Raw genomic sequence first — 13,220 nt, 5'->3', positions numbered from 1 at the left:
GCTGCCGCCACATTTCTGTTCTCATCCTGAAGCAAAGTTCTTAACCCGAGGTACTATTTCTGGGTTAGCAGAGTCTGTAACCTGAAGCGTCTGTAACCTGAAGTGTTGTAACCCTAGGTACCACTGTATCTGTGAAAAAACAACTTTCAAAATGCACTATATCACTTGCAAAAATCTGCCAGTTTGTCAAAACAAAATTCAGACAAAAAAATAATAATCTGTTCATTAGGAGAAATTTGCACTGAAAAGCCAATGAATTTTCAGGAGGATTTTTTTTTAAAAGAAATTTCACAAATGGCTGCAGAAATATGAAGAAGTAAATTTAAGGCTGAGTTTAAAGACTATTTGCAGAAACATTGTAAAATTAATGAATGCTAAAATGATGCTGGATTGAAATGAAGTGGCTTTAGCAATAAGGTTAAAAAGAATATGTAAAAATGGACTGATAATTAGATGAAAATATAAAGTTATAATATGTTAAGACATAGAATTAAGATAAAAACAAAGAGGGAAAGGATTTGCTGAATTAACTATGTGAATTGGAATACAAAAAAGGGAGGTGCGAGGAGGTCAGGAAACAAGTAATTGAAATATAAGATATGAAAAGATTGATCTGTTTTTAATTGTTTTTTATTTTTTCATGTATTTTGTATTTTTCTTTGTCTTTTTATTTTTTTTAATTTTTCTTTTCTTATTCTGTAACTTTCTTTTGTCTGTAAAATTTCAATAAATATCTTTAAAAAAAAAATAAGGCTGTAGAGATGAAAAACTGAGAGAACTGAAATGTTCCCTAATCTGGATCAGAGTTCCGAATCCAGAACTTTTTGCTGAAAATACTGAGTTTTGTGCTGAAAAGTCCTAGCAACCCCTTTGAAAATACTACTTTTTTTTCCAAATTATTATTATTTTCTTCCCTGATAGCTAGGGAGCTCTGATGGCCTTGGCAAATTCTCTGGTGGTCAGCAGTTCTGCTCTCGTAGCCCCTGACTGTAGTTACCTTCTCTGGAGCCCCATTCCTAACAGTGTTATGCTCTGTACGTGTCTGAGTTGCCTGTTATTCCTCCAGACTACCCGACCTAACAAAACAACTTGAAGGAGAGCAAGAAAATAAAGAGTCCGTTGCAGCTATCATTACCCAAACAGCTTGGCAGCAGTCATCTCAGTGACTCACGCTAACAAAGGTGACCTTGGCTTTTATTATATGAGATTGCCAGCATCCGCATCTCTGAGCCTTTGATTGATACTTGTGATGCATCTTGGCAGAAGGGACCATGGTGCTCCCTAAGAGGCATCTCTGCTTGCTGGCATTTGCAGGGATCTCAGCTTATACTATCAACATCACCCAATTGCTTAGGTGGTGTAGGTATTAGTCATTGCCAGGGCTGTTGGGAACTTATTGTTAGGTATCATATCATAGAATTATAGTTGGAAGGGACCACAAGGAACATCTAATCCACTTCCTGCAATGCAATAATCTTTTGCCCAATGTGGGGCTCGAACTCACAACTTTGAGATTATGTGTCATGTGCTCAACTGACTGAGCTATCCGGGCAACTCTATGGTTCTTCCTCTTCTTGTTACAGTTTATCATCCACCCTTCACCCTAAGATCCCAGGGCAGATCACAGCAATTAAAACACAGCACAGATATAAAAACACAATATTATACCATATTAAAAACAGGGTCATTGAGTCCGACCCCCTTGTAATACAGGCGTCACAGCTAAAGGAGCTTTGAAAGATGGCTATCCAACCTCTGTTTAGAAACTTTCTGTGAAGGATAGTCCACCACCTCCCAAGGGTCCTAGAGATATCCATCTCAGGTGCATCTTCAGCATTTGCTGAAAGCTGAATTACAAAGGTGCCAGACACACCTCTCCTGAGCCATCATCACCCTGAGCTTCTGATGGTGGAAGAGCTACCAAGAGGGCCCCCTCTGCCAATCTTAGCACTTGGGAGGCTCTGTGGGGAAGGAGGAGGTCTCTCAGGTATTTGGGGCCTGAGTCATTTAGACAAATCATCGTTTAGACAAATGGTTATTAGAGAAAGTCATTGCATGGCAAGTTCCCCTCTCCCCTTGAGAAATAAAGACACAGGACACGGTATATAAGGTTAATGGGTGGGAAATGGCCACAAATTTATTGATTGCAGGAATTGAGCGGTATTGGCTTAGGCATTGGTCCTATCAGCTAACCGGCTTCAGCCTGATTGCATGAAGACCGGTGAGGGTTAACCACCAGCCGGTGGAGTCCTGCTGATGTACATCAACTAGGATCTCCCCCAGGGTCACCGCTCGGGAGCGTGCCTTAGGCCCTCACCTCCATAGGCTTCGGACAGGGCAACGCCCCCCGGAATCCTTTACCGGACTACCCTTTGCTTTGGGGGAAGGTGATGGCACTTCCTTCGCCCCTCATTTGCATAACAATACCCCTACCAATCAACAAAACTGGTCCTAGAAAGAAACAGAAAAGCAGGAAAAAACCGATCCACGAACGCACCGTGATACAAACCAAACCTGATCAGCTGGAGCGACGAGAGGCGAAGAGAGGGTGGTCCTCGGGCGCGCCGGGCATAAATAGCCTGGGCCACACCTCCCTGACCAGCCGATTGGCTAGGCAGGGAGCTGACGTGCGCGAGGATTCCCTCATTCTCGTGGGGGCTGCAATCCAGGGGAGGGTGTGGGTCCGCAATCCCACCTCCACGCCAGTTCGGAAGTGGCTTTAGACCAGTTCAAGGACATAAAGGCTATCAGTGGCTACTAGTCATGGTGATGATACTTTGGCTGGAGGCTGTATACTTCTGATAATCAGTTGCTGGAAACCACAGAAAGGGATGATGATGATAATAATAATAATAATAATAATAATAATAATAATAATAATAATAATAATAACAACAACAACAATAACAATAATAATAATAATAATAAAATATTATTATTTATACCCCACCCATCTGGCTGGGTTTCCCCAGCCACTCTGGGTGGCTTCCAACAAAATATTAAAAGACAGTGGTCTGTTAAACATTAAAAGCTTCCCTAAACAGGGCTGCCTTCAGATGTCTTCTAAAAGTCTGGTAGTTGTTCTCTTTGACATCTGGTGGGAGGGCGTTCCACAGGGTGGGTGCCACTAGCGAGAAGGCCCTTCTGTCTGGTTCCCTGTAACTTGGCTTCTCGCAGTGAGGGAACCACCAGAAGGCCCTCAGAGATGGACCTCAGTGTCCGGGCAGAACGATGGGGGTGGAGGCGCTTCTTCAGGTATCCTGGAGTGCTCTTGCACTTGGGTCCTGATTGTGGGCTTCTTACAACTAATCACTGCGGCTGACCCTTCCTTTCACTCTCTCCTGCACCTGTGTAACAGGAGAGGGAGCTATCAGTTACAACCGAAAGAAAAATTTCACCAGTTGCACAAAACACTTCCCTTCTTCAGTGACTTTTCCCCAGCACACATTGCAAGAAAAAAAAATAAAAAGGTGGTATACTGAGAGTGACATCACTTACCATGGCCCTCAATTACCCTAAACTGTTGCCCTCACTTGCCTTTAGTATGTCATAATGCAGGCAGCTCCAGCTGACTACACAGTGTTGCGATGACCAAGTGGGTGGAACTATCAATGTGACTAAAGCAAGAAGGCATAAGAAGCATCCATAAAAGTTGTGCACAGGAGGAAGTGCATCAGTCTCATAATCTGAAGGTCCCGAGTTTGAGCTTGAGAGAAGGCAGCTTGCAGCTGTCTTATTTTTGAGTGTTGCGGTGCATTGGGCTAGGACCAGGAGAGACCAGGGTTCAAATCCCCACTCAGCCATGATGTTCACTGGATGTGACCTTGGGGGTCGCTCACTGCCTCTCAGCCTAACCTACCTCACAGGGTTGTTGTGGGAATTAAATGAGGGATGAGGAGAACCATGGCCATCACCTTGAGCTCCTTGGAGATATGGATTGGTATATAAATGCAGTAAATAAATAAAATAAGTATCATCTGAAAAAGAGAGAGGAAATGATGGCAGTGAAGAGGAATAGATTTTTGAGGGGTGGGTAACAATTTGATCCAACTGAAATGGCTAGCTTCTACCTGAAAACCTAAGCAGTAGAAGATTGGGCAATGCTCTAGTGCTCTCTGGGACTGAGATTGCTCCAATTGTCTGTGTTAAGCTGATCATATAGTATCGCTGATGGCCCAGAGAGGAGTTAATCAACATGAATGACTCTTGCCGACGGTGGCCCTCTGCAGCAAGACAAAGAAAGACACAAGTAGCAAAATAGCTGCTCTCTATTATGACACTTCTCTGCCTGAATGGCACAGGAAATATCCTCGGAAGTTAAGGCATGTCACAACAGCCATCAGCTGCAGAGGGTGACTGGTTTGAAGCTGCGAAGTGTGATACCTGCTTCCTCTGAACTAACCCTGTCTTGGATTTCTCCTTCTTACGAAATGTGGGGGAATCAAGTCTGGAACGCACTGCCAAAGAAGGGTTTTCCTTTTCTCTTCTTTCTTTCTTTCTTTCTTTCTTTCTTTCTTTCTTTCTTGTCTTTTCTTCTATTATAAAAAAGATATGTTGTAATGGGTTTGTATTTTTGTATAGCTATGAATTAATATCAATAAATAAGTTTTTAAAAATATATGAGTTTGACCAAACTGTGGGAGCCAGTGGAAGACAGGCGTGCTTGGGGTGCTCTGGTCCATGGGGTCAGGAAGAGTCGGACACGACTAAATGACTAAACAACAACAACATGGGACCCTCTGTCTATACTCATCTATGAAGAATCCCTCTTGGAACAATTTGTAGAGGACAAGGCCCCCATAGACGGCACACCTACAACCCCCATGCCTCAGCAAGGCTGGATGCAGGGTTTGAACTCACAGGGTCCATTACAAACAGAAGCACAGATGCTGTGTTTATGCCACAAAGAAACACTTGGGGGCTCAGGATCAAACTAAAACTAGAGTTAAGTCTTCTTTGCTTTTCCTTCGACTGGCAGGCTAAGACCCTCCTGTTCAGACACGCCTTTGGAAACGAAGGTGCAGATGATGCTGATCGCTGGGTTGCTATCATGGCAAACTGGATTTTAAACTGCTGTTTCTAACACTTAAACTACACACACACACACACACACACACACACACATATATATACACACACACAAATTTTTGCATGTTATAATGATGTTTTAAAATAGAATCATAGACCTGCAGAGTTCAAATGGACCCCAAGTGTCATCCAGTCCAGCCCACAGCATTGCAGGAATCACAGCTCAAGGCAGATGGCTATCCAACCCCTGTTTAAATACCTCTCACAAAGAAGAGCCCAGCACCCTCCAAAGGCCATCTATTCCATTGTCAAACAGCTCTTACTGCCAGAAAGTTATTCTTAATGCTTAGCTGTGATTTCATTTTTTTTTTATTCCATTGGTTCAGACCCTGCACTGCAGCAGCAGCAGAAAAGAAGCTTTCTCCATCTTCCATGGCATGGCCCTTTAGATATCTGAAGATAGCTTTCATATCATCTACCAGTCTTCATTTCTCCAGGCTAAGCGTGCCCAGCTCCTTTGGCTGTTCCTCATGAGCAGCAGAAAATAAATGGTGGAAGCCACGTTGAATCCCATCTTGGGAGAAAGGCAGGATAAGAATGTTAGATAAATAAATAAGTAAAAAAATTATACTTCAATGACGTATTTTGAATTGTTTTAACCCACCCAGGGACCTTAGGATGGAGGGCAGATAAGAACTTAGAATAATAAGTTTAAAAAATATCATTATGAAATAAAACAATAGACAAAAACCAACCTCTCCCACCTTTAAAATGCCCCATTTTCATGAGGACAGACAGGCTGGTGTCACCACAATGGACCAGCCTCCACTGTTGATGGCCCAAGTAGAAGCTTGGACATCCCTTCCCACTTGGGTCTAGGTGCTTGTAGAGGGGAGGGTTGGTTCACTCACTGCATATTCAAGATTTCTTTTGCTTCCAGTATACATCTCCATTCTCCCTTTATTTTTATTTCCTCTACAGGTCTGGCCGTCCATCAGATTATCACCATCACCGTCTCCCTCATCATGGTCATTGCTGCTCTGATAACGACGCTCGTCTTAAAAAATTGGTAAGGATCTTCCACCACATGAGTTTGGCCTGTATGTGGGTTGAAAGGAGGGAACTGTGTAGCAGCTGAGGATACTGGGCTACTAAGGCTATTGGCGAGTCAATTGCAACCTGAACCTTAGCCAGTGGTATGGAAAGCAAGTCCTATGAGTAAAATTTGATGAGACTTGGGCTGTTTAATTTGAAGAAGACTAAGAAGGCTTTCAAAGAGGATAGGACAAATTCATGGAGGACAAAGCTATGAAAGGCTACTAGCTATGATGGTCATATCCTACTTCTACTGTCACAGACAGGAATGCTTCTGTATTGCAGTTGCAGGAAAATGAGGGAGGGGAGAGTGCTTTTGTGTTTGGGTCATGATGGTGTGCTTCCTATAGGCCTCTGGTTGGCCACTGTGAGAACAGGATGCTGGACTAGATGGGCCATTCACCTGATCCAGCAGGCCCATCTGATTTTCTTATGAGACAATGCAAAAATCTGGACCAGACCAAGGTTTTTTCATTATTTCTCTTCCTAGTCTCCTAGTCTTTGACCACCCTTCAGCATCAACCTGCATGGAATTGTGGGGTGGACTCCTCCTCTCTTTGGGTGGTCAGAACACGTTCTTCCCTTTGATTTGATTTCCTGAAGACCCATATGGGCAATCTGAAGGATGTAGACCTTGTGCAGCCCTTGACTGACTTCAGGGTGGCCTCCACGACCCATTCTGCACTCCACTGCCCAGATGATTGGCTGAAGTGCTCAGATGGGAATGCTCCTCAGCTGTCCTCAGTGCCAATTAACTGGGCAGAGCAGCTGATGGGCAGATTGTTACAGACTAAGACACTGAGAACCTACTGCATGCCTCCTCCTTGACCACTGTTCCCAGAGCTGATATGCTGGGCAGTGTGGTGGGAAGAATGGACTCTTCCTACCGCCATGCAGGAATGGGGAGGAAGGGTGGGTGTTTGTGGTGGTGAGGTGGTTGTTTGTATGTGTGTTAGCAAGAACTTTCTGATAGTAAGAGCAGTGGAAAGGTGGTGAAGTCTCCTTCACCACCAGCTGCGAGCCGCATGGTGTAGTGGTTAGGAGCAGTGGACTCGTAATCTGATGAACCGGGTTCGCTTCCCCACTCCTCCACATGCAGCTGCTGGGTGACCTTGGGCTAGTCACACTTCTCTGATGTCTCTCAGCCCCACTCACCTCACAGAGTGTTTGTTGTGAGGGAGGAAGGGAAAGGAGAATGTTAGCCGCTTTGAGACTCCTTAAGGGGAGTAAAAGGTGGGATATCAAGTCCAAACTCCTCCTCCTCCTCCTCCTCCTCCTCCTCCTCCTCCTCCTCCTCTTCTTCTTCTTCTTGGAGGTTTTTAAAAAGAGTTTCTGGGATGCGGGTGGCGCTGTGTGTTAAACCACAGAGCCTAGGGCTTGCCGATCAGAAGGTCGGCAGTTCGAATCCCCACGACGGGGTGAGCTCCCATTGGTCGGTCCCTGCTTCTGCCAACCTAGCAGTTTGAAAGCACATCAAAGTGCAAGTAGATAAATAGGTACTGCTCTGGCGGGAAGGTAAACGGTGTTTCCGTGCGCTGCTCTGGTTCGCCAGAAGCGGCTTAGTCATGCTGGCCACATGACCCGGAAGCTGTACGCCAGCTCCCTCGGCCAATAAAGTGAGATGAGTGCCACAACCCCAGAGCAGGTCACAACTGGACCTAATGGTCAGGGGTCCCTTTACCTTTACCTTTAAACAGAGTTTGGGGGGGACATCTGTCAGGGATTCCTTAGCTGTGATTCCCACCTTGCAGGGTGTTGGACTAGCTAAGCCCTCTCCCCCCCCCAAAAAAAACCCCTGCCTTGTGACCTCTTCCAACTCTACGGTTCTATGAGGTCTATTATTTTGGGCAAAGCAGACATAGTAACACAGCTGGCCTTGTCTTGGAGCACTGGCAAAAGCCCTGCTGCACCAGGAGGCTTGCTCATCATTACAAAAATATGAGGGAGGATGGCACATGACAGGAATGCAGACGGGCAAAGGGACCCGTGGAGGAGCTACAGTAGCTAGAGATTTAAAGGGCAACACCCTGTGTCAGGAACAAGGTGTGTGTCTATCTTACTTCCCTAAGAGCAATCTTTTTTTTATGGCACCTCCTCACTGGGGTTGAGCAAAATATCCATATGTGCCTGATTCAATGCTGGAGGCAAAATGACTCTTTTCCTGTTTGGGAAGAAACAAGACCAGAGCAGTGACTCATGCAGAGACACAAGGGGCAACATCCTCCAAGGACAGATTATCCTCCCTCCCTTGCTGCTTTGCCCTATATTTCTGTTACAATTGCCCCATCTTTCTTTTGCAAGATTCAGTCTCCTCTGAGCTTCTAATGAGTTCAGGGAAAATGTACCCAGTTTTTTTAAAAAAATTTTTTTATGCATTTCCCCAATCAGTTAATGGAAATGACCGCACTCAAGTGGAGAGCCCCCTCTCCACCTAAATGCCTTGCAAGGACTAGACTGTTTTACATGCCTCACATCTCCAAGCTTTTTTGTTTTCATCCAGCCTCATTTGCAGGCCTTTCTTCTCTGACATCCACTATGCATATAGTAAAATGGGTTACGTCTTAGCTCCAGGCACTGCTGCCGTTACCTATTTTCCTAGTCAATCTGACCTACTTTGAGGTCAGCCTTACTCACTCTAATAATGCGATGCACCTCTGGGAGAAAGAAAGGAGTTAGACGGTTGTGCAGCTTTCCTTCTCTCCAAGGCTGCTCCCAGGCCTCTTCCCTGCTTGAAAAATATGTTCCCTAATAGCTTCAAACCTGTGGCATTCCGTGGCATAATTTGTCCCGGTTGTTCTGACACTCACCTCAAGTGATGGGGGCTGAATCAGATGAAGAGACTGCAAGTAAATTGGAAAAGTCATCCAGGAAGATCGCTCTCCATTGCCCCATCTGCCCCCATTGGGCTTGTCAAAAGGGATTAAGGAGAATTCCCAGGGCGAAACATGCCAGCGTTTTCCCAAAAACCATCTTCCAAATCAAAGGCATCTGTGAGCTCAAATCCTACTTGGATGTTATAAGGAAAGCAGCAGCAGGAAAAAACAACAACCAACCAACTAAATTAAAAAGTCACTTTGTGTTCCTAGAACATTGCCACATATAAGTTCCCTGAGGCCTGAATTTTGGGCCCCACAGTTTAAGAAGAAGATGAACAAGCTGGAAGGTGTGCAGAGGAGGGCAACCAAGATGAACAAGGGCCTGGAAACCGAGCCTTATGAGGAATGGTTGAAGGAGAAGGGGATGTTTAGCCCGGAGAAGAGAAGACTGAAAGGTGATATGAGAGCCATCTGCACATAACTGAAGGGCTACCATATGCAGGATGGAGCAAGCTTGTTTACTGCTGCTTCAGAGGGTAGAACCTGAACTATTGGATTCAAATTACAACAAAGGTGATCCCAATTAAACATTAGGAAGAACTTTCTGGTGGTGAGAGCTGTTCACCAGTGGGATGTTCTCTCTTGAAAGGTGGTAGACTCTCCTTCATTGGAAGTTTTTAAAGAGCGGTTGGGTGGCCATCTGTCAGGGATTCCTTAGCTGTGATTCCTGCATCACAGAGGGTTGGGCTCGATGACCTTTGGAGTTCAGCCCAACTCTACAGTTTTGTGATTCTACAGTTCAAATCCTTCTCAGCCATGAAGCTAACTTGGGTCAGTCACCATGACTCATATCCAATGCTGTGATTCTGCTCATGCAACAGACCCCTGCTTGCAAAGTGTAACTCCCCACTCCTCTCCCATGCCCTCCGGCATTTCTCTGATGAAAATAGGGACATCCCATTCCATAATGATAATTTTACTATTTATGCCCCACGCATCTTACTGGGTTGCCCCAGCCACTCTGGGCAGCTTCCAACCTATATAAAAACACAATAAAACAATTCAGAAACTGGGACAGCTTCACTAAATCAGGGACGTCCTTGGAAAATAGGGAGACTTGGAGGGTCTGGTGTCCTTTCCCATGCAGCCTCCTGCCTACAATCTCATATTCAGCACCAGAGGTTTGGATATCTGTTTGGAGAAGATTCTGGATGGGGGAGAAAACAGGAAGGGTAAGGTGCACTGCAAGAGTGGAAGGCTACTCATGCAGGATGGGCTGCCACCAAATAGCTCATAATAATCTACCTTGCTAAAAAGAAGAGTGATGTATGGAAGTGAAAGCTGGACCATAAAGAAGGCTGATTGCCAAAGAATTGATGCTTTTGAATTATGGTGCTAGAGGAGACTCTTGAGAGTCCCATGGACTGCAAGAAGATCAAACCTCTCCATTCTTAAGGAAATCAGCCCTGAGTGTTCACTGGAAGGACAGATCGTGAAGCTGAGGCTCCAGTACTTTGGCCACCTCATGAGAAGAGAAGACTCCCTGGAAAAGATCCTGATGTTGGGAAAGATTGAGGGCACAAGGAGAAGGGGATGACAGAGGACGAGATGGTTGGACAGTGTTCTCGAAGCTACCAGCATGAGTTTGACCAAACTGCGGGAGGCAGTGGAAGACAAAAGTGCCTGGCGTGCTCTGGTCCATGGAGTCATGAAGAGTCGGACACGACTAAACGACTAAACGACAACAATCTACCTTGCAGGAGTATTAGGAAGATAAAATGTGGAGAGGGAAAACCATTTCCACACACCCTGCGCAAGCATCGTGGAGGGAGAGTGGAATACGGTATAATTTTCTAAGAATCAGTGCTTGGAATGTAGTAGGTCAGCTGAATGCAGTTAGAAGCTTCAGTTTGACTGGGAACTGGTTTTATGTAGTATCTGATTATGAAATGTATCCAATTTTATGGAACATTACATGCAACATTATATGCAACTATATCTATATTTATATCTATATATTAAGCGATTAAGTCCCGTAAGTCACTTTAATTCTGCAACATGATTTTACAGCTATGGATACACAGAGGTATTTGTGCAAAGTAATTAGCATTGTTTGTTTTGTGAATCTGTTTACGCGTTGTTTATTTTAGAAAATCTGGCGAGTGGGTGTGTATATAAAAAATATGCTATAATATTAGGAATGATAATGCATATAATAGCGTAGATAACGTGCAAGAATCGTTTGCCGTTTTAGCAAATCTAGTAACAACAATTCTCTTCTTGGCCAAATCAAAGAATGAGGCAGGAAATGGGGGGAAATCCATGTTTTATTGGGGATTTAAATTTGTTTGTTTATTTGCTTGCTTGCTTGTTTATTTTAGTAATTGGTTTTATACTTGTAAACCACTTTTGGCAATAAAGTGGTACAGTCGAGTCACATCTAATGCACACTGAACTTATGCAACTTCGACTATGCAAACTCTGTTGCAACTCCGTTCCAGGAGCCATTGCAGCCTTTTTCTTTGGCCCTTTTGGGACATGCCTGCCTTCCTCTCTCTGCTTCCCTCCCTCCTCCTCCTCCCTTCTACCATTCGCTCACAGGTGGAGGAGTGAGGGGAAGCAGTAGAGACACCGAAAAAGGTCTCCCCATGGGGCTTCCCCACACCTGCCAGCCAGAAAAGGGTAATTTGGGCTGCATGCAATTTTTTCATATGTGCACTATCCTTGGAATGTAACCCCAGTATACAATGTGACTCAAATGTATGCAAAAATATTATTATTTAATTCACATTGAAATTTTCAGGAAAGCCCATCCCTGTGTATATGTACGAACATGATGACGGCTTTTTGACACTATTTTAGGGATGCTTCACTAGCATGATGCAGGGTGCAGGGAGATAAGTGGAAGAAATCAAACTTTGGTGTATGCTGTGGAAGTAATTTTAGATTTTTCCAAATTTTTAGATATTTTCCCACCAGAAAACAGGAAGGGTGAAATGCAATGCAATGCCAAGCAAGCCAGGGTAAAGCATAATGAATAATAACAAAGGGGAGTTAATTACCTCCCAAGTTTTTTAAAAAGGGGCAGACTTTGAGTTTATCATGAGTGGCAAGATGTATCCTGTATGCTGAAAGATCCTGGCGAATACGAAATCCATGGTGCTTTCTTCCCTGCGCACTTCAGGCCTGTGATTTTTCCCTTCCTTATTAAGGCCTCCATTTAAAATTCAAATTTGATTATGCTAGATAAATACATACACACAAAAAATAGTTCTGAAACCTGATCACTTGGTAGAGGCCAACGTTACTCAGATACTGCAGGATAATAATTAAATTTGAAATTGCAGGTATAATTAGCAGGAGATAATAGAGTTTTCTCTCTCAGGAATCCAAGTTGCTGTTCTTTCATAACTGGTATCTTTCTTCCTTATTTATTTAGATTTTGTTTTTAATCCACCTTTTCCTCCAACTAACTTACAGTAGTGCATTATGACTGGCCCAAGGTCACTTATTAAACATTGTGGCTGTCTGGAGATTTGATTGCTGCATTGCAGTGGATTGGAGGGGATGACCCCTGGAGTCCCTCCCACCTCTACAATGTTAAGGTTCTAACTGGAGGAGCCAGTTGACGGACTAGGACCTGAACTCCCTTGACAACTTTAAAGGGAGTTTGCCTTTCAGTCAAATGGTCTGGTGTTCTGAGGGTCTCCTTTACTGAACATGTAACACAAGTAATTCCTTATGAGAACATAAGGAAAGCATTCTGGATCAGGCCCATGGTCGCCTAGTAATAGAATGAATCTCAGCTAAAGAATCCCTGTCAGATGGCCACCCAACCTCTGCTTAAAAAATATCCAATGTAGGAGAGAGTTCACCACCTTCCGAGAGAAAAGGTTCCACTGTTGAACCGCTCTAACCACAAGAAAGGAGTCCATTCCACTGTCAAACATCTCTTACAATCAATAAGTTCTTCCTAATGTTTAGATGGAACTTATTTTGTAGTAACGTGAATCCATTGATTCGGGTCCTACCCTCCGGAGCATCTTTTTCTCGCAGTGACCTTCAGTGGCGTAGCGTGGGGGGTGCAGGGGGGGCGGGCCGCACCGGGCGCAACATCTGGGGTTAGGGCAAATCCATGGGTTAGGGGGCGCAAATCCACGGGTTAGGGGGCGCAAATCCACGGGTTAGGGGGCGCAAATTACTTGCCTTGCCCCGGGTGCTGACAACCCACGCTACGCCACTGGTGACCTTCCAGATACTTGTGGGAAACCTGCAAGCTGG

General features: G+C 44.5%; 1 protein-coding gene across 5 annotated transcripts in view; it reads left to right on the top strand.

Annotated features, from left to right (window-relative positions):
- Positions 1-13,220, top strand: part of AJAP1 (adherens junctions associated protein 1) — a 119,842-nt gene that overhangs the window by 84,988 nt on the left and 21,634 nt on the right. For all 5 annotated transcript variants that reach the window (XR_014551655.1, XR_014551656.1, XM_083628853.1 and 2 more), the window contains exon 3: positions 6,010-6,097. Coding sequence is in view for 3 of the 5 variants with exons in the window: in XM_083628853.1 (XP_083484979.1) it covers positions 6,010-6,097 (88 nt within the window). In the remaining 2 variants the exon portion in view is untranslated. The remainder of the gene's footprint in view (positions 1-6,009; positions 6,098-13,220) is intronic.

Source organism: Podarcis filfolensis (genome assembly GCF_964270895.1).
Source record: "Podarcis filfolensis genome assembly, chromosome: 8".
NCBI classification, from domain to species: Eukaryota; Metazoa; Chordata; class Lepidosauria; order Squamata; family Lacertidae; genus Podarcis; species Podarcis filfolensis.
The sequence above is the reverse complement of the archived record's forward strand: the minus strand, read 5'-3'. Positions and strand labels throughout refer to the sequence as shown.